Genomic DNA, 24,947 nt, shown 5'->3' on the forward strand with positions numbered 1-24,947 from the left:
CCGAGGAAAAATATTCTGGTACAGTATGTGTTGTTTCTAAAGAAATCACTGTACTATTGAAAGTTCCCATCTGTTACACTGTTGAAAGCTGCAGGCTAATGAAATCTTCAATCTGCTAATCTTTCCTAAGAATAAAATAAGGAATTATTCTATAGCACCACATCTGTTACCTGTCATTGGATCAAATTCTCGTCCAGTGGCTGCATATTTATTTGCAAACCAGTGATTCCAAATTAAGGTGGAATGCTACTCCACTTTTCCAGAAAGAACTTTTTAATGACAGTCAATGGTGGGAAATATTTCCTGTAGCAACTTTTCACACATGAAAGACAGTTAGCTGTAGATCAAATTTATTGAGTGTGATAAAATTTCACAAGCCTAGAATAAAACAAAACAAATGTTATAAAATCAATAAAAATTAGGATTCAAAGTTTTTTTTAAGAATAGAGTCATTATTTTAAAAAATAGGACGTAAAGAAAATATACTGAAGGGAAAGATATGGGCTTTAACCAATTAATTTAAGCATGTTACAGTATTCTTGGTCTTATCTTAAACTATCGTATCTTCTGTTAAAAATGACAAATTATTTGTGGATGTCATCACTTACAGTATATTATTTTCCCAGAAAACTTGTTTGGTTTTTTTTCTCATCCTGTCAGCTCCGAAGTCCACTTATTTAAGTTTCTTCTGTCAGACTTTCTGCTGTTTTCTTGCATTAGACGTACTCTCTTACAATGCTGTTACCATTTTCTCCACTTGAGCTAGAGGTAAACATGTTTTCCTAAATAAAGAAATGGGTGCAGGACAGTATATGGGTAGCATGTTCATGCTACTGCAGATGCCTGTTGGTTTTGATTTGCTAGCTTGCGTATAGTGGAAAGAACAAAATAGGCCAGTGCACAACTTCATGAATCTGACAGTAATTTTGTGTATCTGCTTGTTTTTTGCAGGGTATGAACCTTTTTATTTAAATTATTTGGTGGTCCAAACTACAGCATATTTTAGTGGTAAAAAAAAAAGTCTCACTGTGTATCTCTAGTGGGTGAGTGAGAGTGAGTGAGTGGACTGAATGAGCGTGTGTCCATGGCTGGGCTTGTGTTTGGGGCTTCCTGAGCCTTGGCCCCTGTGGGACATAGTCCCTGCTGGACTTTTCTGCCCCTCCCCCGGATACAGATGCTTGTTGGTTCCGGGGTACGTAACTGGCCCATTAAGGCGGGGGGGGGGGTTCTCTGCCGGGTGCTGTGTGGTTCTTGGGCACCTGGGGCCCTTGAATCGTACCAGGGTGCCCGTTGCCTCTGGTTCTCTAGGACTCTCACCCTTTGGCCTTGGGCTCCCCATCTGGGGCCTACCTCCTTCTCTTGCTTGGATGAACGCACGGATGTGTGGTCTCAGGTCTTTGGTACTCCTGGGGGCTGTGGTTGGCGTGGTTGTCCTGTTTCCATCTCTGTCTGCCTCTGGCCTTGGGTTTGGGGGCAGGCTCCCACCCTTATCAAGTACATTTGTGACAAAGACATACATAGACTCACACTCTCTCTCTCTTTCTCTCACATTCACACTCACACTATAAGAACATTGCTGATTTACGTATGTGTGTATTTTCCAGTTTTTGGGTTCCAGGTGCTGTTTGTTTGCTAAGGCCAAGCTGTATGAGAAATTATATATAAGAATCTATAATTGTAATGCAGCTGACAAAGCTCCAGAAAATACAGAATTACGGGATGACAGAATAAGATCCGACTGTTTTCTGTTGTTTTAACAAACAACATGGACTGTCAGATTTGTTTTTGTACAATCAAACAGTATACATAATCAAATGCTCTTTCCAAAAAGATATTAGAAATATGAAAACATGAATTCTCCAGTGCATCCAATAAGATTAGTCAGTGTATACTAATGAGAATAAATAGTGTAAAAACAACAGTTTAAGAACCTTGCAGCTCAGGAAGAAGCCGTCTGGGTTTTGGTATGCAGTGCAGTGGTGTGTTTACACATATATAAACACACTTGGAAGATACTGGTTATGCAGTAACAGCTGTTCACCCCCAGCAGAGGTGAACTAAACATTACATAAACTCCAGTTTGTAACACAGCGACCAGGAGTTTTTGTTGAGTTTCTGATTGTGTCATATTTTCATGTATTTCATAATTTATTGAGTTGCAGTCAAGTTAACAGGAAACCCTGTTAACTTCATGGCAGGTGTTGTCGTTGCTTTTACTGAACACTGCAATGCAACATCTGGAGGGTGTGGTTGTTATGAGATGCTGTCAGTAGGTAGTGTTGCACGATATTCGCTCTGGATGTGTTTTTCTTTCTGTTTCATGCTTTAGGATTGCTAGCTATTTAAAAAAAACAAAACATTTTTGCCCACATATGCATTTTCTACTGCATACTGTTTTAGCTACTTTCTCACTTATTTAAATGGACTTACAAACTAGCATTTCAGTGTCAGAACCACAACTAAATGAACTTCAAAAAATGTTTATCAATCTTTGATGCAAAAGGCTCATTAAAAAAAATACAAAGAAAGAACGCTAGCAGTGAGCTCTTGCACAGACATGTCATTGGAATGGTGGTAAAGATCAACGTGACTGCACACTTGTGTCATCAAGCCAGCTACACCAGCCGTGCCAGGTTACAAAAATAAAGAATAAAACAAAACTGCAATGCCATCTAAAAGACTTGTGCACAGTTAAATTCATTCAGGTATATATAATAATATTAAGTGCATAGAATTGGTAGATGGCTTGAGCTGTTTTCCTAACAAGAGATAAAGTTACAACTGTAAAATGGTCAAAGTTGTAAAGTCCCGACTGTGGGCATTACACACTGCTGTGCAGTGTTTGGCATCCGATAAGCCTTTTAACGCCGCTAAGGCCACTACTTCAACTGGACTTCCTGGATCATATTTCGTTGTCTCACTGGTACCTTAAACCGCACCACCACTAACCCAGCCCCCTGCAGTGTTTTAATCCAGCCCCGTTTAATCGGTGTCTTTTTAATAATAAGAGTTCTTGTTAGGAAAATTTGTACAAGCAAAGTAGTGTTTTCGTTTTGGCGAGCAAGGTCTTAAAAGATTTTGAAATCCCAACTCAGGAAAAACTGTCCAAGTGTTAAAGACGCAGATACGCTGACACTTGCATAGCGTCCAAAATTAGATTTATGATGTTTTCTAGCCTTTCCCCCTTTGAACTGGCACACCAACACATATTCTTTGCAAAAGTAATTTCATATCTGCCGTACAAATGCTCTTAGACAGATTTATTTTTTTCACAAAGCCAGATAATAACTGCTCACCTCCTCCCTCATTTCTTTTCTTTGAATTCCATGGACCACCTGCATGACCACAATCCAAAAACAAGACACTGGGGGCACATGGGTGGATCACTGTGAGAGTAATGCCTAGTCATTAGCCACTAATCAGCATCATTTAATAGTGAAATTCTTGTTATTCCTAAATGAGGCTTGATAAGAAATTTGTTAATTGACAGGAAACTCAAAATCTCAGCGGTCCGGTCCATATGCTTTACTGAAGTCTTACTTACTGAAGTCTCCGTGACTGTGTGTGTTGCTTTAGCTACTGGATGGGGTAACCCCAGTCACTTGCCTCCGCAACACCTGTGTTTACTTTGGGGCCTCAGTCCCCATGACCCAGCAGCAATCCTTCACTCACTCAGAAGATGAAGTGAGCTTCTAGCCTCCAAGTATGTGCTGTCCATGCACTTTTACCACTGTGTGATTCCTCTAAGACTTTCATTATGGGGTACTGGCCAAATGACTAGTATAAATTACAATCTTGGTCCAAATTCTAGTAAAGTTAAACATTTAGATTCTGTTCTGTTTTACTGTAATGTCAAGTTAATCTAAGAGCAGAAACTGCCTGTTTGTCTGTGCTTGTTGTGGATGTTAAGGCTTTCTTAAAGTGCTTTGGGAATGGAAAGTGAATTTGAGGAGCCATTAATGTAGAATATAACTGAACCTGTCTGCTCTTTGGACAGTGAAGCAGACAGAACTGGATTCAAGATGGAAGAAACAGATTTATTACCAACTCACAGGTGTCTGCAGGAACGTTTGGGATCATTACTTCCTTTCACATTGCCTGTAAAGATCCAAGTACTGAACCTCAGTACACTGTTTGGTTCTGTTATGTGTCAAATATACCTACTAAAAGAATTGACCGCATATTCAGTCAGATCCTTAATTGAGAAAGATTCAGTGACTCCTCCTACAAAAGTAAAAATTATACCTAATTTAAATTTGGTGAGTGTCCCCTTTGAGGTTTTTTAGCAATTTTTATTCACACAGAAGGCAAACATCTGCCTTTGTGTCCCAAATTTCATGCTGACGCTGTGGTTTGAAATCTATTCCTCACAACCAGGTAATTCTCTCCGTGCTCATAGCACGTTTTTCGGCCACACCAGCACAGATAACCAGCAGAATGAGATGTGCCTTTGTCTGCTTTCCCAAGATCCAAATCAAGTTAAAGGTGCTGCTTCGGCAAAATGAAGACCAGCTCACATCACAGATAAAATATAGCGCACAAGTGCCCAGAAAACATTTTGACACTGAGTAACTGTTGACTGGAAGTATTTTCTAAATATCCAGTCTTGGTTAAAAGTTCCAAATTGATTGATGAGCCCATGTCAAGAGGTGGTTCGGTGCAGATTAGTAAGAATTTTCTGTTGGATCTAAAACTTGACACCCATATAAGCACTAATATTAAAGAATTGAAAATAACACCCAGGTATTATTTTTAGTTATTTTAATAGATAGATAGAACCTTATTAATCGCTCGGGTAGATTCCTCTGGGAAATTCAGTTTCCAGTAGCAGAACACGGAAACAAATGTTTCTTTTATTGTTGTAATCCTAATATGTTTGCCTAGGTCTCTCTTGTAAATGAGACATTAAGTCTCAGTGGAACTAATAAAATCAAACCCACAAAAATACATATAGCTACATGGTACAGACCATCCAAGAAGTTCTGCTCACTCCAAGTGAGTGAAATTCTGCCATTTTATTAGTGAGTTACTTAGCAATGGTTAGCATGTGCGTCTGTGCATTCAACCCACTCCATTTATAAATTCAGATTTGCTAACCAATCCGTATGGCGTTAGCGCGCCGCCATCTCGTCCAAATACTTTCACTCCTTGCAAAAAAATAAAAAATAACTAAAAAATAATGGCAAAAAAGCTTACTTTGGTCTGTTTAACTAACTAAAGAAGAAAGAACAGTTTGTTTGGTCTGTTTAACTAAATATTTTCTGAGTTGATTAACGACCATTTTTAATGGATCAATTTGTCCCACAATGCACTGTTGGGAAATGGGCTTTGATGATATCATTACAAATGAAGATGAAACTGCATAAATATAAAGTTGAATTTAGGTGAAAAAATATTAAAAATCTTCATAGTTCAGTTCCACGTTATAAGTGAAATACTTAACTCAACACTACTTGAAAAATTGGGCATAATGCACTCATGGGAAATCTGTCGAGAATTTCAGATTTTGTTTGTGTTCATCACTGTTCCAGAAAGCTGAAGTAACACCGGAGTTGCACGTTCTACTTTATTGTAGCTTATTTAAAGGCTGTTCTGCTTCTTCTTTTTTTTTTTTTTTTAAATTTACATTCTTTCTTCTTCATGTTTTACCACAACTGAGAAGTCACCAATGGCCTGTTTACTGCCTTTAAGATGTTAACTTGGTGTGGGTCTGATGAATGTTTTGCACAGTCGCTTCTGGATGCGTGCCAAAGTTCTGCTGCTCATACTGCAGTGTTAACTGTTCAAATATTAGTGCCAGTGTTTTTTCAGGTGTGGATACGTTTGTGTGCGCCAGAAACAAGTCTCCATGGAAACAGGCTGGCCTAAGTGTAAAAAGTAAAAAGTCATTGAACTCAGATATGATTAATAGCATCTTGCTGGAACGTTCTGCTGATTTTTGTACATTTAAGATGTATTTTAGAATAAAAACCCCTACTTACTAACAACTTAATTTGATACCTTCCGTTAAGAATTTATATGTGGAAGCGTTCTCAGAGCTAGATAAGCTTTGGTGAAGTGCTGTGGATGACATACTAGATGCTGGCTTGAGTCTGCGGGATTATACTTGCAAATTGAAAGGAAAGTCATGCAGACAGAGAGCGGAAATATCTCTCTTCTACAGTGTCAAAGGAGATAAAAAACAAATCAATGGCCAATTTTTAATTCACTTTTTCTTTATAATGTTTGATTATTTGCTCATGTTAGAGCAGAAGGGGGTCAGACTGCCCTGTAGCAACACGAAGGTGAAAAGCTTCCATTAAGAACCTTTAAGGCTTCATGTGACTTATTTTCAGGTTAAGAGAAACATTTCAAACCGTTTGAGTGTTGTCTTTTCCAGGACACTGGCAAGTGCAGGAAAAGAACTCAAAGATAACTTCCTGAAAGCCCTGGCAGAGCGAGAGGAGGCCAACCGCAGTGGGAAAATGACTGTGAGTACATTATTACAGCACTCCAATTGCTACGTAATGGGATTCCCCTCAAATATTTCTGCAATTCCATTAGGATGGGAACAAAATCCATACTGTGTCAAGTTGAGTGGAAATGCCCTCCCCAGTTCCTTCCCAAATACCATGAGACCCGGCTGCCTACCCGTTTCTGATCCATAAAACTTTGTTTACAAAAACTCAAACTACCTGGTCCCAAGTTTGCTTTTTGGGTTGAACCACTAAGATCGTTTCTAAGGGGGCCTCACCTGTGGGGCTGTGGTGCCGACTTGAAGTTATATAAACTTTTAGGGGAACACGCTCAGCTCAGTATTTCATCTGGCATTGCACAATAAAATGGAATGATTAGTCTTGCTAGTGAAGTGAGCGAAGCCCTACCCAGACCTGCTGTTTTAATGTCCTTTTGCAGATAACCAGTAAATTTAGTCTTGGACTAAAGTGGACCTTGGAGAACCTTTCACCTGTAAAGATTATCCCGAGATTGTTACTTTATGTGTACTAATCACACCGAGTTTAAGGCCCAGATGTATTGTTAGTCAAATGCGATGGAAATGAAGGCCTTCAGTTGAAGAGTCATAAAACTGCATTCTTGTTTTGTGCCGAAGGTCAAATTTCTCAAGTTGGGAAGCACTTTGTTAACTTTATTGTGATCGTGTACTTCTAACGTCAATCCAGCAGGTCTTTGGGTGACTCACATAGGGTTAGGGGTAGTTTGAGTTGGATTTTTGGAATTCATATGAAAGGTTGTCTCATGGCGTCTGCATCTTTTTCACACATCTTTTCTGGGGAATCGTGGTTGAAGAGATTAAGTTGCTAAATGTTTCTCTTTCACAGTGCAAAATGTGGGAAGGAAAGTATTTAAATTGTACTGAATGTAATTCAGAAACAAGCACTTCCTATTTAGGCCTAATGTAGCCATGGATGGTTCAGCGCTGTGACTTTGTATTCAGCGTGAATGTTTAGAGCTGAGCCCCACATATTTCTGGTCCTCACCCATATGGAAAAGAAATAGTAAAAACTTATATGTGATTACTCATGAAAGTGGCCACTTCCTCATTACTTTCATACATTGTTTTAGTAAGTATCCAAAACATACAAGTTTCATTATATAATTTTTCAAGGGATCTTATATCTGTTTTCACTCTTATATGCTTTTCATACAAGTTTCACACAAGACAGATACAAACTTTATAAGATTTATATAGATCTTTTCCATATGGGCAGTAATGCTCGTCTTCTGATTAAACAGTGCTGTCAAGGTTGTTAATAATATTTTGTGAATTTCCCCTTATATCAAAAATGCATTCTTCTATAGCTGCCTCTATTCAGTCTGAATTGCTGTGCTGTGTACAGACTGAAACATATCTGTAAACCCTGAGCTTACAAAGAGTTATTTTGATTAGTACAATACTTGCTCCCTCCCTTAAAAGGTTTCCTACTTTTCGATCCACTGATTTGTGCTGCTCTTGGTAGGTTGCGATGCCGTTATTGAATTGAAACTACCTGAATTGTTTTTTGTTTATAAATTTCAAATCCCATTATCACATTTTTGCAATTGTCCTGCTTAGAGAGTCTGGTTCTAAACCAGAATCTGAAGACGACAATGATATTTTATTTCTATAGTCTCTGGTATTTCTGTTTAAAAAAAAAAAAAAAAGTTCACTAAACTGTGTTCAAAAACCCAGTTTTAATTTTTTATACCGAACTTCATTGGTTTCTTGCATTTGTTTTTCTCCTCTCAGTATATTCTTTCATATCCTAATACATAACTGTTCTTTGGATGCATTATTTTGACTGAGCCTTCAAAATAACTGCCCAAATAACTATCTGGAAGTGTTACTGTGTTACCAAGATGGTTTCTAAGTGGCAGGACTTGCTTATTTCTGGGTTTTACTTACCCATCTGTCCAGTCTCAGACGTAGCTGTTGAGTGAGATGTTTTTGGATCACAGGCAAAACCTGTATGCTTAATTAAACCTAGATGCACTAGGGAAAGATTTCAGCTCGTGACCATGAAGCTGACTATTTTCATTGCAAACAGTTACTTTTAACATAATTCTCAGTCTTTACTTATATGATGAAAGGAATGTGGACCATTTGAGGGCATGTACACTGCATTGTTCTGCAGGGAGTGTTAGTGTTGATAGACTTCAAACGATTCACTTCCAAGATGCTGGAGTAACAAAAAGGAGTTTTGTTTGACCTCCATTTACCTGCCCCTGTGGGCTTTGCAATTATGAGATCACATGAAGTGCATGGAGGGGAGTAGGAGTAGTAACACCAAAAGCTTCCCTGCTGGTTGTTAACAGAGTAAACCCTACCATGTAAAAGCCCCCACTCCCCTTTCTTTTATCCCTTAATAACTTAAGCCAACTTTTTTCTTTCACAGAAACATCCAGTGAAAATGTATTATTTCTTCCTGCATGCAGAAAACAGAGTCACAATAAAAACAAGCAAACCGTTACAGTTTACATCCCTACCTCTGTTTTGCTGACATATTTTCCCACCTCTTCTTATTTTTCACCTTTTAAGAGTTCCCTTTGCTGAAAAATTGGATTGGGAAGATGTTTATTTTCCTTTCAGCTCTTTTCTGCTTAAAATTGAACCCACATTGGTGCGCTTAATACTCCTCCTCTTTGAAACTGTTTATGTAACAGGTCATCTTAATGCAGTTTGACGAAGCTTGACCTCATTGGTATATTTACATTACACAGATGTGTTCCAGAGACAACATTTGCACATGTGTCGACACAGAGTAAAACATATGTTGAGGCCAGTTCCATACATAGCTTCAGACTGGTATTGTACCATATGTATTGTTTATAATACATTCGCTGTAATCTGTTAGTGAGCGCTGATCCCAGTGTTATTCATAAATACCACACATGCTGTATTTCCATACTAACATGTGCAAACCCCCCCGAAAAGACACAAATACAGTCATGCTGCATGAAAAATTTGGGCTCAGTTTAAATTTCTTTCCTCTTCTCTCAGTTACACCTAAAGTCCCTTCAGTGAAAGTGTAAAACTACACCTGTTTGTCTTCGATAAGGTTCGATAGTAAGACCACCCGGCATCATAAAATGTCTCTCACACTGTTTAAAGTTAGCTTTTGGAAGGACTAGATTTAAGCTTCCTACCTGCTACGCACCTCAAACCTGAAGATCAGTCCCTCCAATGCATTCCAGGTCCTCGTGTCTTCATTTTCTTACTGTGCTCTAATGCAAAGCAGTTCTCGTCCAACATGTGTTTTTACTTTTTCCTTTCTTTTTTCTTTGTGTTTGCACATTATTATTATTTGAAGCATTTAATTTTAAGTGTGGTGCATGCTTTAAAAGACCCACAATTAAACACAGACACACTCAAACACTCCCAGCCTTTCTTCTTGGTCAAATCCACAGGGTTAAGTTTGTTGCTTAAAAACTATCACATTTGAATTGAATTGAAATTAAATGATCAAATGACCTTATCTGTATGATGCAATGTGGAAGTTTTTATGGTTTTTCTTGTAAATCCATCTGGTGTCTCAAGTTTCACCTACCAAATTTCTCATAAAGGATTTCATCACTGAAAGGCTGTGAGGAGAAAAACCACACAATGGACAAGAAAGCAGAGTAATAGCTTTTCCTTTAGATGCATGACACATTCATTGTCATCTCTTGTCTGATTTGTCAACGGGGTCACTCCTTTGTCTTTCTTTTATTGTCACACTCAGCCTTTCAACTTTTAAGATTGAAATTACACCTGTCAATTAATTCACATGTTGGGTTATTCTGTCTCCTCTGTCCTTGCCCTAACAATGGTGTTAAAAAAGATTGATAGCAGACATGACTGTTGATGAAAAGAACTCATCTTTCCTTTGTGTGCTGTGTCACTGCACCCCTCCAGGAGCGTGACCTATTTAGTATTCACAGTGTTGACTTTAATGTATTTTTTAAATTTAGTTGCTTCATAAGTGTTCAGGTTGTAGTCAGCAGAAGGAGCCCTTTGCTAGCCGTCTGATCCAATGAACCTATAAGGCTTTCAGTGCCTTGCCTTTGTTGTGCTATTGGTTCCCAGACTCTGTTGCGAAAGCTGCTGCACTGCCAAAAGTTAGACACAAACAAAAGCTGCACCTGGGCAGCTCTGACTTTATTTGCACTGGGTAAGAAGTTAAGGGTTTTATCAAATCCAGGTCACACCTGCACAGGATGCCTGAGGGTGTCCATTGTTGCGAGGTTCACATTTGAAACTTAAGGTGTGCTGCCACCACCCACCCTGCTCCCTGTTTGTCTTCAGCTGTTTGTTGAAAGGCTCTGATGTTGCAATTTCACAGCCAATCTAACATTACCTATGGAAGAGCACAATTCTGTTATATATGAAGCAGGGAAATGATTGACACTTCACAGGGCTATTTAGCCAAGGCTGTGACAAAGATTATGTTATAGACTAATAAAGATTAAATAAGAAAAAATTGTCAAGCTATGGTCAAATACATTACATTTTAATATTTGAGTGGAGAGTGTTAAGTGGTAACATTGTTTTTGTAAAACATTTAGTAACAACATTTATCGTTAATTAACATTAACCTGTGGCAACGCGAGCACAACATGAAGCTTTTTATGGTTTTGTCCCGGAAAATCAGACCTCAGTTAAATTGTGGTTGTGAATTCATTAAAAAACAAAAAAGTTTACGAATGTTTCCCCTTGTTTGTCTGCTCTGAATGGGAAGTTACTCCTGATTATCCTCCTAACACCCCCACCACCACACTCCCCTGCTGTTAAAGTCAAACCTGCCAACCCACACATTCCCACCCCATCCTACCTCCTGTTGTCGTGCCAGTTATTCCTGTTAATTCATTTAACTTTGACTTCTGTTCAGTTTTCATGTTTCACTCTATTCCAAAAGAAAGAAAAGTCAGTTCGACTGTCGACCACCTTTGTTTGCTGGGTGAATCCAGTCCTGGCTGTATCCAGAACGTTTTGAAATGTTTAGTATTAATTAAACTTAAAATCTCTCTTCTTTGTTATTTAGGACCACTATATTCAAAAGTAGATTATTTTATATAGCCAATAGTTTATGAATTGAATAAGTTGCACGGTGGCTTGCAGATGCACTGTGTGCAAATTAAAGTAGTTCCTGCAGTATGATGGAACTTCTGTGTATCGTGATACAGCACACAAAACTTTGCCCCCACTTCTTTTGGGGGCTTTTGAATTTGTACAAGAAAATAAGACGCGGTACACAAAATACTGCCAGTGAACATAAATCATGCGATTAAAATTCGCCTTAAACCATGTAGCAGTTTATTAAATTAATTCTTCACACAGCAGATTTGATTAAAACTTGTTTAGCTGTTACATTTGATGGCTAAACCTGTGCCTAGCATGTCTAAAACAGTAATGGTGAAGCAGGTGAGCAGTGTTTATCACGGAGAAAAATACCAAAACAGGAGTAATTTTACTTTATCATCCTTTAAAAGGCACTCTGTCAAACAGGCCACAAATATTAAAACAGAACTGACAGGTTGATATAGAATAGTGCTGCACATTACAAAGATATGACATGCTCAACATGTAGTTTGCTACTGAGTAACATAATATACTGTCATCAAATGGTGATGAATCACTTATTCAGTTACAAAAATGTCTTCAAGTGACTGCAGAACATAATATACCCTGAAAGTAAACACCCACCGCCTTTAAGAAGCAATTACATGTATTTCTTATACTTTTAGTAAAGCCATCAGTCACTCCGTAACAGCAGGCAGCTTCATTCAAGAATGCATTGGGCAAAATGCCTCACAATCAGAGTGTAAGGTATGTTTGCTCTCAGATCATTTCCAAGCAGCAAGGCTGTCACAGAAGTCAGTGTCTTGTGTAAGGACTTGCAAAAAAGTGAGAAAACTGTTAGGAGCTGAATTTGCATACTAAACACTGCCTGCTTGTCACCTATGATCATCCCTCAAATTAGATCCAGTTTCCAATTCTAATATTTGCTAATGTTGCCTCAAACTGCGTAACGACAAACCAGCTTTTACTGGATGACTGAGTGGTTTAAGAATTGGCACTAATATCTTTGTTTTTTGTTTTGTTTTATTATTATTCTCTATTTTAAAAGAAAATTGCAAGAAGGTCACAAAGACGTGGGTATTTTTTTCCAGTGTACTCAGTGTACTCGTCTTTTCAAACCTCTCACATGTTTGGCTTCCTTTAGTCTGGTGTGTTTGCAAAGGTTTAACCATACATATATGTCTTAAAATCATATCCTGCCAATACATACAGTTATTCTGCTGTTGAATAATGGACAATTATTGGTTGAAAATCAATTATCCATGAAAACTCAGCTCTCGAGAAAGAGTAAAACATTTCTCAGCTTATGTTCTGGGTTTTTTTTTGTTTGTTTTTTTTTTTTTTTTATGTTATCCGATTTATTTTACTTTTTTGTTAGACTAATTTGGCTGTTTAGAAATTATTTTCAGTCTCCCACCCTTTCAGTTGTGGAATTCAGCTGGTTGGCCTGCGCGGCGTGTCTCATGCCCCGAGGGTACATCCTGCATAAAGGAAGTGTTTGTCTTTGGTCTGTGGGCCCAGCGAGTTCTGTATTGATAAGCTCCTGTCGCTATAGATAATAAGGTGGTCAGTCATGCAGCCCAGAGATCAAGTATAGCATTGAAATTAAAGAGGAATTCCCAGCCCTATTGCATTTCAAGCCGTGTGTGTGTCCCTGCTGCCCAGTCCCTTTGTCCTTGTCATGGGCAGTAAAAATAACAATGGCAAGTTTGATTTCAAAGCAGCAGGACCAAGGTGGACAGCCTTTAGAAAGGAAAGAGTCCTGCAGGGCTATCATATGACCTTGACTTGAATGGTCACAGAGTTGTGGAGAGGTGGGGATAAGGCCTCAGCAGTTTGCAACCATCTATCAAGTGGACAAAGAGGACATTTTGTCTGGAAAAGCAACCATTGTGATATTTGAGAATCACCTAATCAGGATCTATTTTCTTTTTAGTTCCACGGCTTGATTTTACCTGAGAGACACACAGAAATCTCTATATGATATACCCCAAATCACGCAGAAAAGTTATTTATTCATTAGCTCTTACTTCACGCACCTTCTCCTTTTTTCTTCTCTCCAGTTTTGCTGGGGCTACACTTTCTCACAGTTGCAGGTCTTGAGGAAAAGCATAACATTTAACTGTGAAATATTACTCTTGGCTGATTACAAGACATGGATTTCATGGCTAGTGTCTTAGTCTATAAAAAGAAAATGGATAGCCAGAGCATTATGTATTATGTTAGTCTGTGCAGCCAACATGGCAGCTGTGCCCTGTCTCTCAATGCATTGTATCTGCCACTGGGGGATATAGAAAGGAATTTGGAAACTAAAGATCAAACTGGCCTCATGTTTTATGCAATAATCTTTTAGAGCGCTTGATAAATGGCAATCAAACGATGCTAATAATAGATTGATCTGAATCATGCATATTTTAATTATTTGGACAGGCTCTCCTCTAAGAGAGGAAAGCTTTTGACAGGAAATAGTTCCTTGAATGAAAGCACAATTAGTTGGTTGAACTTGCAAAAGCCAAATCCAACGAGAACATGCCATGGGCCATTTGGAAGCTGTTTCAGGGTGGATGAAAGGCTTGTTTACCCATTTTTTGGGTTGTATGGAAGCCCCAAACGCAATTTCATTGTTCTTGACAATGACAATAAATAAATAAATACTAAATACTAAATCAAACATCACATCGCACATCAGATCTGTACAAGAATGCAAGTGGCACTTATATTGGCTCGCCTCTCTGTTTTGCCACTGAAAGCCTGGATGAGCCCCACTGTAATGATTTCTCCTGTTCCCCCTGCATTCTGTGAACAGCTGCTATTGTCCAGAGACAACATCACCCCAAAATTGGGGCCCCTGGACCAATTTCAGAGCAAATGAAAACGGATACACTTAATCTAATCTCTCTGAATTTTTTCCCTTTTTTGCGTGCGTTAAAGTTGATATTCTTTTCAGATACACTGGGATCGCATGTGGGCTGTGGACCATCATCATTAAAAAAACATTTGCCACTGGGAAGATTGAGAGTCATCTTAAGCTGTCTACTTGGTATCCGAGGAAGTCTTGCATTAAGTACACACCATCTGGGTGCCTGAAGAAAATATGATATCACTTTGTCTTCAACGGCACACATATTTGGACACAGTTAAAGATTTATTCGAAGGCTGATAATTGAAAGGATTGCTTGGTTTTCTTTAGGTCTTGTGTTTTATCTTGTATAAATATCTCTTAAATCAGGACACCAACTGTAAATACACCAGCTTCCTCTATTTTGTATATTTCACAAAGTCTGAAGTTTAAGTTATGACGGCAAATGTTTCCACCAAAACCATCAATCAGTACTTACTATCCATTATTTTTATGTGGTGTTTGGTGTGTTATTGGAGGAAGACATTTGGCTCGGTTAACCGTTTAACAATTGCTGCTGGTAATATAAGCAAAATGTATTCTTTGCCTTTTTTAAAACATTGGATACAAGTTCACAGAAAGTGAAAAAGCGTCAGATTCAAGCAGCAGACATGAGCTTCCTCCATAGAGTGTCTGGGCTCATACTTAAAGGTAAGATGAGGAGTTCAGTCATTTGAGAGGAGCTCAGAGTAGAGCCACAACCTCTTCATATCAAAAGGAGATAGCTGAGGTGACTCAGGCAGGATGCCCCCTGGATGTTTCCTAATGTAGGTGTGGTGAAGTGGCTTAGAATCACATTATTGTTTCTCTCTCTCTAATCAGATCCTAACCAATGGTATTGGTGATCATTGAGGGGGACTTTATGAGCAACCTGAAGTTGAGTTGAGTTTACATGAGACATTTATTAAAATAGGACCGTTCCACGAGGTGTTGCGGGCATGTCCCACTGGCAGGAGCCCCAGGGCAGAACCAGGACATACTGGAGAGATTGTATCTCTCGGCTGGCCTGTGAACACCTTGACATTCCCCTGGACAAGCTGGAGGAGGTGGCTAGGGAGAGAGGGAGGTCATGGCTTCTCTGCTTAGGCGCGTGCCCCCGTGACCCAGCCCCAGATAAGCAGCAGAAGATGGATGTATGGATCGATGGATAATAGTTCTTGTGGCATCACAAGTTTCTCTTGCACAAGCTTGAAGTAATTGTGATCTATCATTATTTACTGTCTCGTTATCCTTTTCATGAACCTTGGTATGTTTTTTACTCGAACTCCCAACCATGTATTATGAAGATAGAGGGCTAACATCTTAAGTAGGGTCAAACATCTGCGTTAAATACTACCTCAAGGTTCCTGGCTTGTCCCTGGAGGAATGTGCACCTGCTGCAGCGCAGGCAGGTTTTCTTAAGACTCCTTGGGCTTAAAATCAACACTTTGTGATGCAGGGCCTTTAATAAACCTGTTATGCTCTGAAATATAGTCACTAAAATACCTTTAAATCAGCAAGACGCATTTAAGTGCAGCAGAAAACACCTTGCCTTAAATCTATACTCTCAGTCACGTTCATTCTGAAATAACAAAATATTTAGTTTAATTGCGATGACAATGCAGCTGTATATTTAGCCCCTGTTTACATTTCCTCTCCATCCCATATCTCTTACATCATCCCTTTGGATTTTCCAACAAAACAGTGATTAGACTATTACAGCTTGCATCTGCACCCATCTTCTTCCTGGCCTCCTGTTCGGGATCTAAGCCAAAGGTGACTCACAGTCTGAACTCAACTTCTGGCACCAATCTTTAAGTAATTTTTTTACTACTGTGTCAACATGTCTGAATCTGAACTATTCCAATAATCCAGAAAGACACTTTCATGAAAAATGGAAAGCATCAGTGATCAAGGAGCAATGTGGATAATGTTTTTCAGTCGTGAAAAGATGAAAATTTACAACTCCCGATCTAAAAAAAACGACTCACCTGTTCTAAAACACAAGAGGCAAAATTACAGTGGTGTCTGGTGACATTAGCCAGTCTATTCATCATTTCACCTGCTTTGGTTCAGAGAAAGTTTGATGTAATTCTAAAAGTATGATTATTGAAATCCATAGGATACAAGTGTGATGGACTGGAACCACAGAATGTCACTTTTGTTCATTCAAAATTAAATGTCAGTCAGTTAAAACAGGCTTTAGCAACCACGAGGAAATGATGAGAGCCAGGCAGAAAATGATTTGCACTCCAAACCATCTCAAATGACCGTTTGGAAATAAGCTGGATTTTGGTCAGTAGATGATAAAATGTTGGAGTCCTCACGGTAAAGTTGTGTGACAGTTGTAAGCTCCACCTACTATTCCAACACGAGCAAGCTTTGAAAAAAATCCTTGATAGTACGATTACTTTGTATCATTTTAGGAAAACATAACTGACATAACATCAGTTATGTGCACATGTCTTCCAGAGGTGTGCAGTGCATGCTTCAGCCCCTGTACCTTCTGGCTTACTCTTGGGTCCAGTAGCTCGTTGCTCCCTGCCATCTAGGAGCAAGTCCTGGAGTCTTTTTGATTTGTATCTTGAGAGATCAGCTGCTGCCGATGGACAGTTTCTCTCTTTCTTGATGTTTTGAAGAGGGAGTGATGGATCTGATTGGAAAACTGAGGAATGTTTAACCCTTTAAAGCCGGCCGCTCCATTTTGCATAACTATTTTTAAATCCCGGTAGCACTGCAACCACGTAAGCTAGCGCAATAATTTTTTTTGCATATGAAACCGGAGGAGTTGTACTTACATCTTATACCATCAGCTTGTCCTAGGTCACGGTTTCCCTCCACATATAGCTTTGCAAGAACTGCATAAAAAGCACTAAAAAACACATAATATTCCAGAAACACGCTTTGCCGATCCGATCAGCTGTTTGTAACACTTCCTACGTCCATCAGCGCGAACTATCGCATGTCCGCCATTACCTGCCCAAAACCGGGAGTGACGTCATTATGCGGAAATGTAGTTTTTTTTTTTTTTTTTTTTTTACCATCAGGGCCTTATGAGCCTATACTGGTGTTTTTAAAAGTTATGTTTGACTTTTTGACTTTCTGTTTCGTTTCTGGGATGCTTAGGACTCATATTGCACTGCTGGAAATAGTTTATTTTGATGCATATGCTGTTTTTTTTTTGCAAATTTGCACTATAATATTTATTTTCGTTTTTCCTGCAATGTATAAAAATTGGTGTATTTCAAAAATAAAACTATGAAGACACTTAAAATAAATTTCCTGTGGTGGGAAACTATTTTGTGCAATTTTTTGGTATTTACAGTTTTGAGGGATAAGCCTGTTAAATTTCTCTAACTAGAAATATATGTTAAAAAAACAAAAACGATTTTATTTTTTTTTTTGTAGTTTATTGGGTAGTCTTAAAGTATATCTTGCTTTATAGCCTTTATAGACACTTCTAGGGACCATATTTTGTAAAATAAACATGACACATTCTAAAAGACTTGAATATGAAAATGATAGGAAAATAGGAAAAACTCATAAGGAAAACGTGTAGTGGTGGCACTAAACGGTGTTCAATGCATTTATACCAACAGCTTTGCTTTTCAGACAAAGTCTACGACTATGTTTCATGCATAGTTCTTGTGTCTAGATATGGTTCATTAACTGGTGGTTTTGAATGTGAGGGAGATAACTATATAGAATAAAGCACTGTATGAATGCGTGGTTAAACGTGACTTACTGTTTCAGTGGTCAGTATGTCTAGAAATGCTGGTATATTATAATTTTACACTTAGATATTTAAAAAAAGAAAATCAGACTTGGTGTGCGAACAGTTTTACATTTGATCCTTTAGGGACTTCCAGTATTCCCTAGCTAATCTTTTTGACTAATAAGGTAGCCCAGAAAGTGTTAAAGGAATCCATTTATGGCCCAAACATTGATACACAATCTGGGACTTAAGCTAAAGCTTATCTCCTCTTAGCAATATATGGAGCACATTTTTCAGAATCTTCTTTGTTTTATGACTACACACTGTACAGCTTTGGCTTTGTATTATTCCACCTGAGTAAATATTAGATGGCATCTCTCCTGCTCTCCTGCTCTCCTAGCATAGTGCACATGTCTTGCAGAGGTGTCCAGTGCACACTTCAGCCCCTGTACCTTCTCCCTTAGTCTTTGGTTCAGTAACTGTCTCATCGCTCCCTGCCATCTAGAATCAAGTCCAGGAGTGTTATTGATTCGTATCTTGAGATCTCAGCTGCTCCCGATGGACAGTTTCTCATTGGGTCAATATCAGTGTGTCTCTCTGTTTCCTGCACAGATTCCCACTGAAATACCAAAGAATTGAGCTCATGTTTTTACTTTTGAGCTCCTAAAAGTCTTACAGGCCAAATTCTCAGCATATTTTCATGTCATTGTAATACATATTACATGTGTATGATGCTCTTGCCAGAGAGAAATGCAGATGGTTAGAATATATTTACAAAATCTGGAGGTTTAAGTTAATTATATTTAAATCACCTCCTTTTAAACATGGGGTATCTGTTGTCGACATCTGTTTTAATTCAAAGTGCATTCAGCTATATTACTTAACCTTTTTCTTTGCCATCGGGTTAAGAAATTATTTTATGAACAACTCGAAACATTAACACTAGGCAGAAAAGACTCACGCAAAGAACATAGTGTTATGGTGAGTCACATTAATTACACAAGGCTTTAGACCAAGTGGATAAAATGAAAAATAAAATGTATATCATGGTTAAGAATTATCTGACACTTTAAGCTGCTGTATTTAAAAATAGGTGCTAAGACTGATAGATGTATTTGCATTAATGAGTCTGGTTGGAAGGTAAACAAGAGTGAAATAAGTATACACCCTTATTTGTCCGAAAAGCGATATGTAACCCATTTATCTGATTCAAGATAACGAGCTCCGAAGACTTGTTTGTCATTTATTTTGAATGCTTTGGAGTGGCTACTCTTAATGTAATAGTCTCAAATTAAAGCATTTTCTTTTCCTTTTTAGAACTTGGTGTGTCACAGAGTAGTGACATGAAGAAAAAAAAGATTTTACTGGAGTTTCTGCAGCCCTGTGAAAAACTAAGTACACTCTGCTTCCATTGGAAATAAGATGGTAGGTAGCAGGCAGGTTCACGTGCAGAGTTTTCTGGAGTGAAGCGTTCAGGTGTGCGTCAGAATGCAGCAGTTACCTTAGAGAAGCAGCTGTTGTGCCCATCCATCTGGTAAGGCTTGTAAGGCCATTTCCAAGGAATATGAAGTCCATCATTGTAGAGCGAAAAAGACTATTCACAAGTGAAAAAAAGTTCAAGAGAGTTGCCAATCTTCCCAGGAATCACTGTTCCAGCAAATTCAACTTAAGATCAAACCACGCAGTTACCTTCTCTTCCAACCAATTTCAGTTGATCTGTTTTTTAGATTTTCCTTAATGTTGTTTCACCTTTAGATTATCTTTCCAAAAAGTTGATTCTGTTCATCAAAGGCTGGTGTCCTTCAGGTTTTAGATATCACCCTGGGTCAACACACCTGAATCAAATGATTAGTTCATTTACAGATCTCTGGAGAACTTCAAGACATATTGAGGAGGATCAAGGACACATCTAAAACCTGCAGGACACCGGCCCTTGAGGCCTGGAGTTCAACACCCCTGGTCTAAACGTAGCGTTTTCAGTGGGAGAGACTGAAGATGTCACTTGGATGAGTGACAAAACGTTTCATCCCACTGAAAACGTTACGTCCAGATGAACAGAAACTTTTTGGGATTTCCTTACATGGATGATTAAGCACGCATCAAGACATTTAGCTTGTCTTAAATATTTTAGTGTGGTTTGTTTCAGTGTTTGAAGTGATACACTTTGCTATTTGAAGGTACGTTTTAAATGAAGTTTATTATCATCAATATTATTTTGAATTTGTGCATCTTCAGCAGACAATCTGCAGAACAGAGGTGCAGTTTTGCAATTGTGGCGTCAAGCTTATTTATAGTGCCGTGCAGGTTGAGAGACATATGTCTGTATTCAGTGACATATATGTCACTGTAATATGATTTGATTATGTGGTATGCCTCTACACTTTGTTTAGTTGTTTTTAAATGTGCTGGTGGTAGCACTACATTTTCTTCTCCAGTAATTGTTGGAATCGGGAATGCTTATTTAATCTAAAATTCAATATACAACCTGAACCTAAGTAAGTGGCAGGGAAATGGATGGATGGATTTTCCAAACCTGTGTCCTTAATGTGGGAGCAGAAGCTTTAATGAGCTGCCAGAAAAGTCTTAGAAAGTATGTTTAAGAATCCAGTTCTGCATTTTCTGGTTGCAGTAACACAGTTTTTGGTTGAAATAAATACAAGAATTTGGCCATTAGCATGAAACGGACTAAAAAAGCTCACACCTATCATCAGAAAAGCCCAAGAACCTATCACTCTGCTATTTTCCCTTCATTTGATTCCAACATGGAAACAAGTCTAGCAAGTTGCTAAATAACAAAGTTTATTACAAGAGCCTACCACAGCATTTTTTTCCCCTTAACATCACACATGCACACACAAATTAACACTTAACCACAGTTTCCTCAGTGGCTGGCAAGAACTCACCTGCTGCTTTAACTATTTTCTTTAGTTACCTACCAAAGTGGCTGGTACAGTAGATAAACTTCCAGACCACAGCCAGATTTCCCCCAGTATTTAGCTAAGAGCTGGTATTTACTTCCTTTCCTGCCCTCTTGCTGTGTGCAATGTATTTCCAGGCACCATCTGGCTGAGCTGATATGCCATTGGTGGACTGGCTGTAATATCGATATCTCCCTCATTTATCTTATCCCCTATAACACAAAAACAAAAGAAGATCAGCTCATCTTGTCTTAGCAGAAAATAGTCAGATATCAGGCAGCAGAGGCCAAGAAAAGGGTGAAAAAAGATAAACATGTTTGCACTACCAGACATGCAGCGTTGTTCTTATTGCTTTGGACAATGTTAGTGTTGTCTTAAACCACAAGCCCCCTCTTTAGTTATTTCAAAGCAAAGCAGAGATCAAATGAAATCACAGTCTCTATTATTCTTTTCCTCTTGCAGGGCTGAACTGAAGTGCATTTCATGCTTTAAAAAACACAGTAAAAACACTGTGAATTCCCTGCATTGCAGTGTGACAGCCGGCGATTGCAGGAGCCTCATGGCAAGCCCAAAGGGGGAGCTTCTCAGCAGAGCTGCAGGCCAACTAAAACAGAATCATGTTTGAACACCTATTTCCACTGGGATGGAGGAAGGAGGGGGAGCGCTCCTTGCTTTAATCAGTCTTAAAACAGGCAAGCCTTTGATAAAGACCTTGCTCCTTACATTTATCTTCTTCCTCCAAAGGTTGTGCTGGCTTATGTCATCTACTTTGATCCCAGTTTTTTGGAGCGCAGTCCTGGGCATATCTCTGCCGCTGATAACACAACGGTCAGGTTGCAATGTAGAAAATAAAATTTAAAAAAGAACAACCCCGAAACCCTGACCCCCACCTTCCCTTCTGTAAGTGTATGAGAGTGTGTGGTATATAATACCTCACACATTTTTTTTCTTCCTCTTTATGGAAACAGGGTCATTAATTTTCCAAGGGCTGTCATAAACATCACCTCCTGGTTAAAGAGGAGCTGTGACAGGGTGCTGCCCCACAATGTGTGAGGGCAACAATATTTGACTTGGACGTGTTCCTGGTGATGAGGCCAAACCCTGCAGCAGGCCTCTTGGCAGATGTCATGCCTGAGTGCTTTGGAATAATGCTGATAGGAGCTGAGCTGGACTGGACTATACCCATGACAAACTCAGCTTTTATCTGTGCATCAGCATTCAGGGCACGCCAGGCAGTGGCACAACTCTTTGTCTGCACAGACTCAAGTTGTCATACAGTTAATTTTACGTCACTACTCTGCCTGACCCATTGAAGTAAATGGCTGTCCAAACTACACCTACCTGCTGGATAATAATAATAAAAAGGCAACTTTCCATCAATTGGAGATTGATGTCACAGTATGAGCAGCACAAGACACAATGGCTGAAAAACGCCCTTTTTTGAACACAGTGCTCCCCGTATTTAGTAACAAGGTATCTAAAGTTGGGGAAGGGAACAAAATTCAGCTTTGTGTTTGAAACCCTGACCCACAGCAATTAGTATAGATTTAGGAGATCATATTAACCCGAGCTTAACCTTCCTGTAAACACTAAAAGAATATCTGAAGACTTGGAGGAAGTTCACCAGGAAGACAATGGGAATATTGAGAATTCTTCTGCGTCATTAGGGAAGACCGGGATTAACGGACTTCCTGTTTGTGACTAGCTTGGGGCCAGACGAGCCTGTGATGTTGGCATTAAAGCGAGATGATAACCTTTGAAAGTATACCCTAAACAGGCCAGCCACAGGGGGCATGTTTTCTTTCCCGTGACACATTGAGCTGCCATTTAGGCCCACAGAGCAAATTCAGCTCGCCCCCTTCTCCGTCCAGCCCGGGGCCAACTGACGGATCATAAACTGATACTAAAGAAAGGGCTCACAAAGAGAAATTTACTATTATGGTTTGTAAAATAACTTTCAAATTACAAGGAGTGGAGGCGCTCTGTTTTGTGTCACAGTGGTGTGGTCACTGTAGCGCAGCCGTGTTTAAGGTCCACAGGTGTGAGCTATATGGTACAGAGCTCTGCAGCACTTGACACCATTATCATTCGTCATGCCAGCTCAGTATGCTTTATTTATTTGATTGCCGTTCACTACAATTTGTCTGGGGAATCCTTATTAATGTCTTGATAATGTTTTCGACACACATAAGTGTTCTCACACATTTGTTCTGTGCTTCATGTTTTTGACAATCCAAGATAATTCTGTTTAAAACGAGACGGGGACACACCTTCACTGTGGAATCACATTTCCTATGTTGCTGTCTTGGTGACAGTTTGTAAACATACAGTTTTCAGTCATATAATATTTTAGTTTAATATCGCCCCATCATATGGGTTTAGAGGAACAGATCCATGGGACATGCAGCTTAACAAACTGCACGAATGACAGTGTTGACATGTGATATAAACATATACATATAGCATTCAAACTCTAACAGGTAGGCATGCAAGCCTAAGAGAAATGTTTGGGTTTTTTTTTTAATATAAAATAATTTATGTATTATTTTTAAAAATGAAAATGTTTCTGAAAATAATCCTTAAATATAAAATCTTATTAGAAAATCTATCAAATTGCACATTGAATCCTGTAAGCAGTTAATCTGGAGTAAAACGCCCCTGGTGTGTAAAACACATGGCTTAATATAATGTGTTTGGCAGAAAACGACATTAAAGAAAATGTAGATCTTGATATGGAAATCACTTAGAGAACATAAACAAATTCAATTGCTGCTTGATATTTAATAAAAATGTTGATTATAGTTCAAAAATACTGTGTAATTAAAAAAAAAACTGAAACCTTTTGAGGCCTTTCTACATAATACCCAACAGCTGTTGGAGCTTATTCTGCTCCAACTGTCACTTCCACCAGAGGATGCTTTTCACAGTATTTGGTGTGCTTGGGTCATAGTAACATCCACATGAAGGTTTTCCGCCAGCGCAGAGCATCACTACATTGCCTGTTATTCCTTCTTCTGATTGTGCATTCTGCTGTCTTCAGGGCACCCAACAATCTGCATCTTCATATGCCATTTATTTTTACCAATAAATGACGAACCCATGACCAGGATTGGCTAAAGAAAGCACACTCATTAATGCAGTGTTTGCTGGTGCACCAGTTTGCCTACAACCCCCCCCCCCCCCCCCCCCCCCTCGTTTTGAAGAATTGTTGACCTACCCATCCATCAAGATTAGGTTCTTGTCACTCAGGTCTTTAGGTCATTAACAGTTCATTAACTTCCAGAACTGACACCCACCGACCAATATGCCGGTTCCAAGTGCCTTTGTAATACAGTTGTTAACTTAACCTGTCAGTCATTATAATATATTCATGTCTGTTTTGGTAAAGGTTTTATTTCGAATTCAAATTAGAGTTTAAGAATAACACTAAATATGTATGGGGAAAAAATTACGAAACAAATCATAATACATTTCTGTTGGAAACAACACTTTCCTTATGGGCGGGCTCTAACTCTGTAGAGCCAAGTCAAAAGAGTTATTGCCTCTATTCACTCATCATGACCACCAAACAGGAGACTCCTGCCTCATTGAGATGGCTGGCATTCTTGGTACTTTCGCTGACATGTTTGGTCTGTAACGAACAGGCTTTGAAAGCTTCTGTCAACGGCAGAAATGCCTAATAACGTGGAAAGAGTTTGTCTCAGGTCAAAAGAATTAACCTCTAGTTGTGTGCGTGGCTAAACTTGGATAAGAGTCAGACAAGGGGCATGATAGTCAGGTCTTTCAAGATTTATTTTGGGTCCCTCCCACTCTTAAAAACACACTTCAGTTAATTTTACGCAGCCTGCTTGGTATGTGTAAGATTTCCTCCTCATACCACCACACACCCTCATTGTTCCC

The 24,947-nt window shown here is 38.9% G+C and overlaps 1 protein-coding gene across 2 annotated transcripts in view; it reads left to right on the top strand.

The window, feature by feature from the left end:
• Positions 1 to 24,947, top strand: part of cfap299 (cilia and flagella associated protein 299) — a 79,742-nt gene that overhangs the window by 13,076 nt on the left and 41,719 nt on the right. For both annotated transcript variants that reach the window (XM_085426440.1, XM_085426441.1), the window contains exon 3: positions 6,380 to 6,470. In XM_085426440.1, the coding sequence (XP_085282566.1) occupies positions 6,380 to 6,470 (91 nt within the window). The remainder of the gene's footprint in view (positions 1 to 6,379; positions 6,471 to 24,947) is intronic.

This window comes from Rhamphochromis longiceps, linkage group LG12 (genome assembly GCF_057381845.1).
Source record: "Rhamphochromis longiceps isolate RC_006_pf linkage group LG12, R_longiceps_female_GT1.1, whole genome shotgun sequence".
Taxonomy (NCBI): Eukaryota; Metazoa; Chordata; class Actinopteri; order Cichliformes; family Cichlidae; genus Rhamphochromis; species Rhamphochromis longiceps.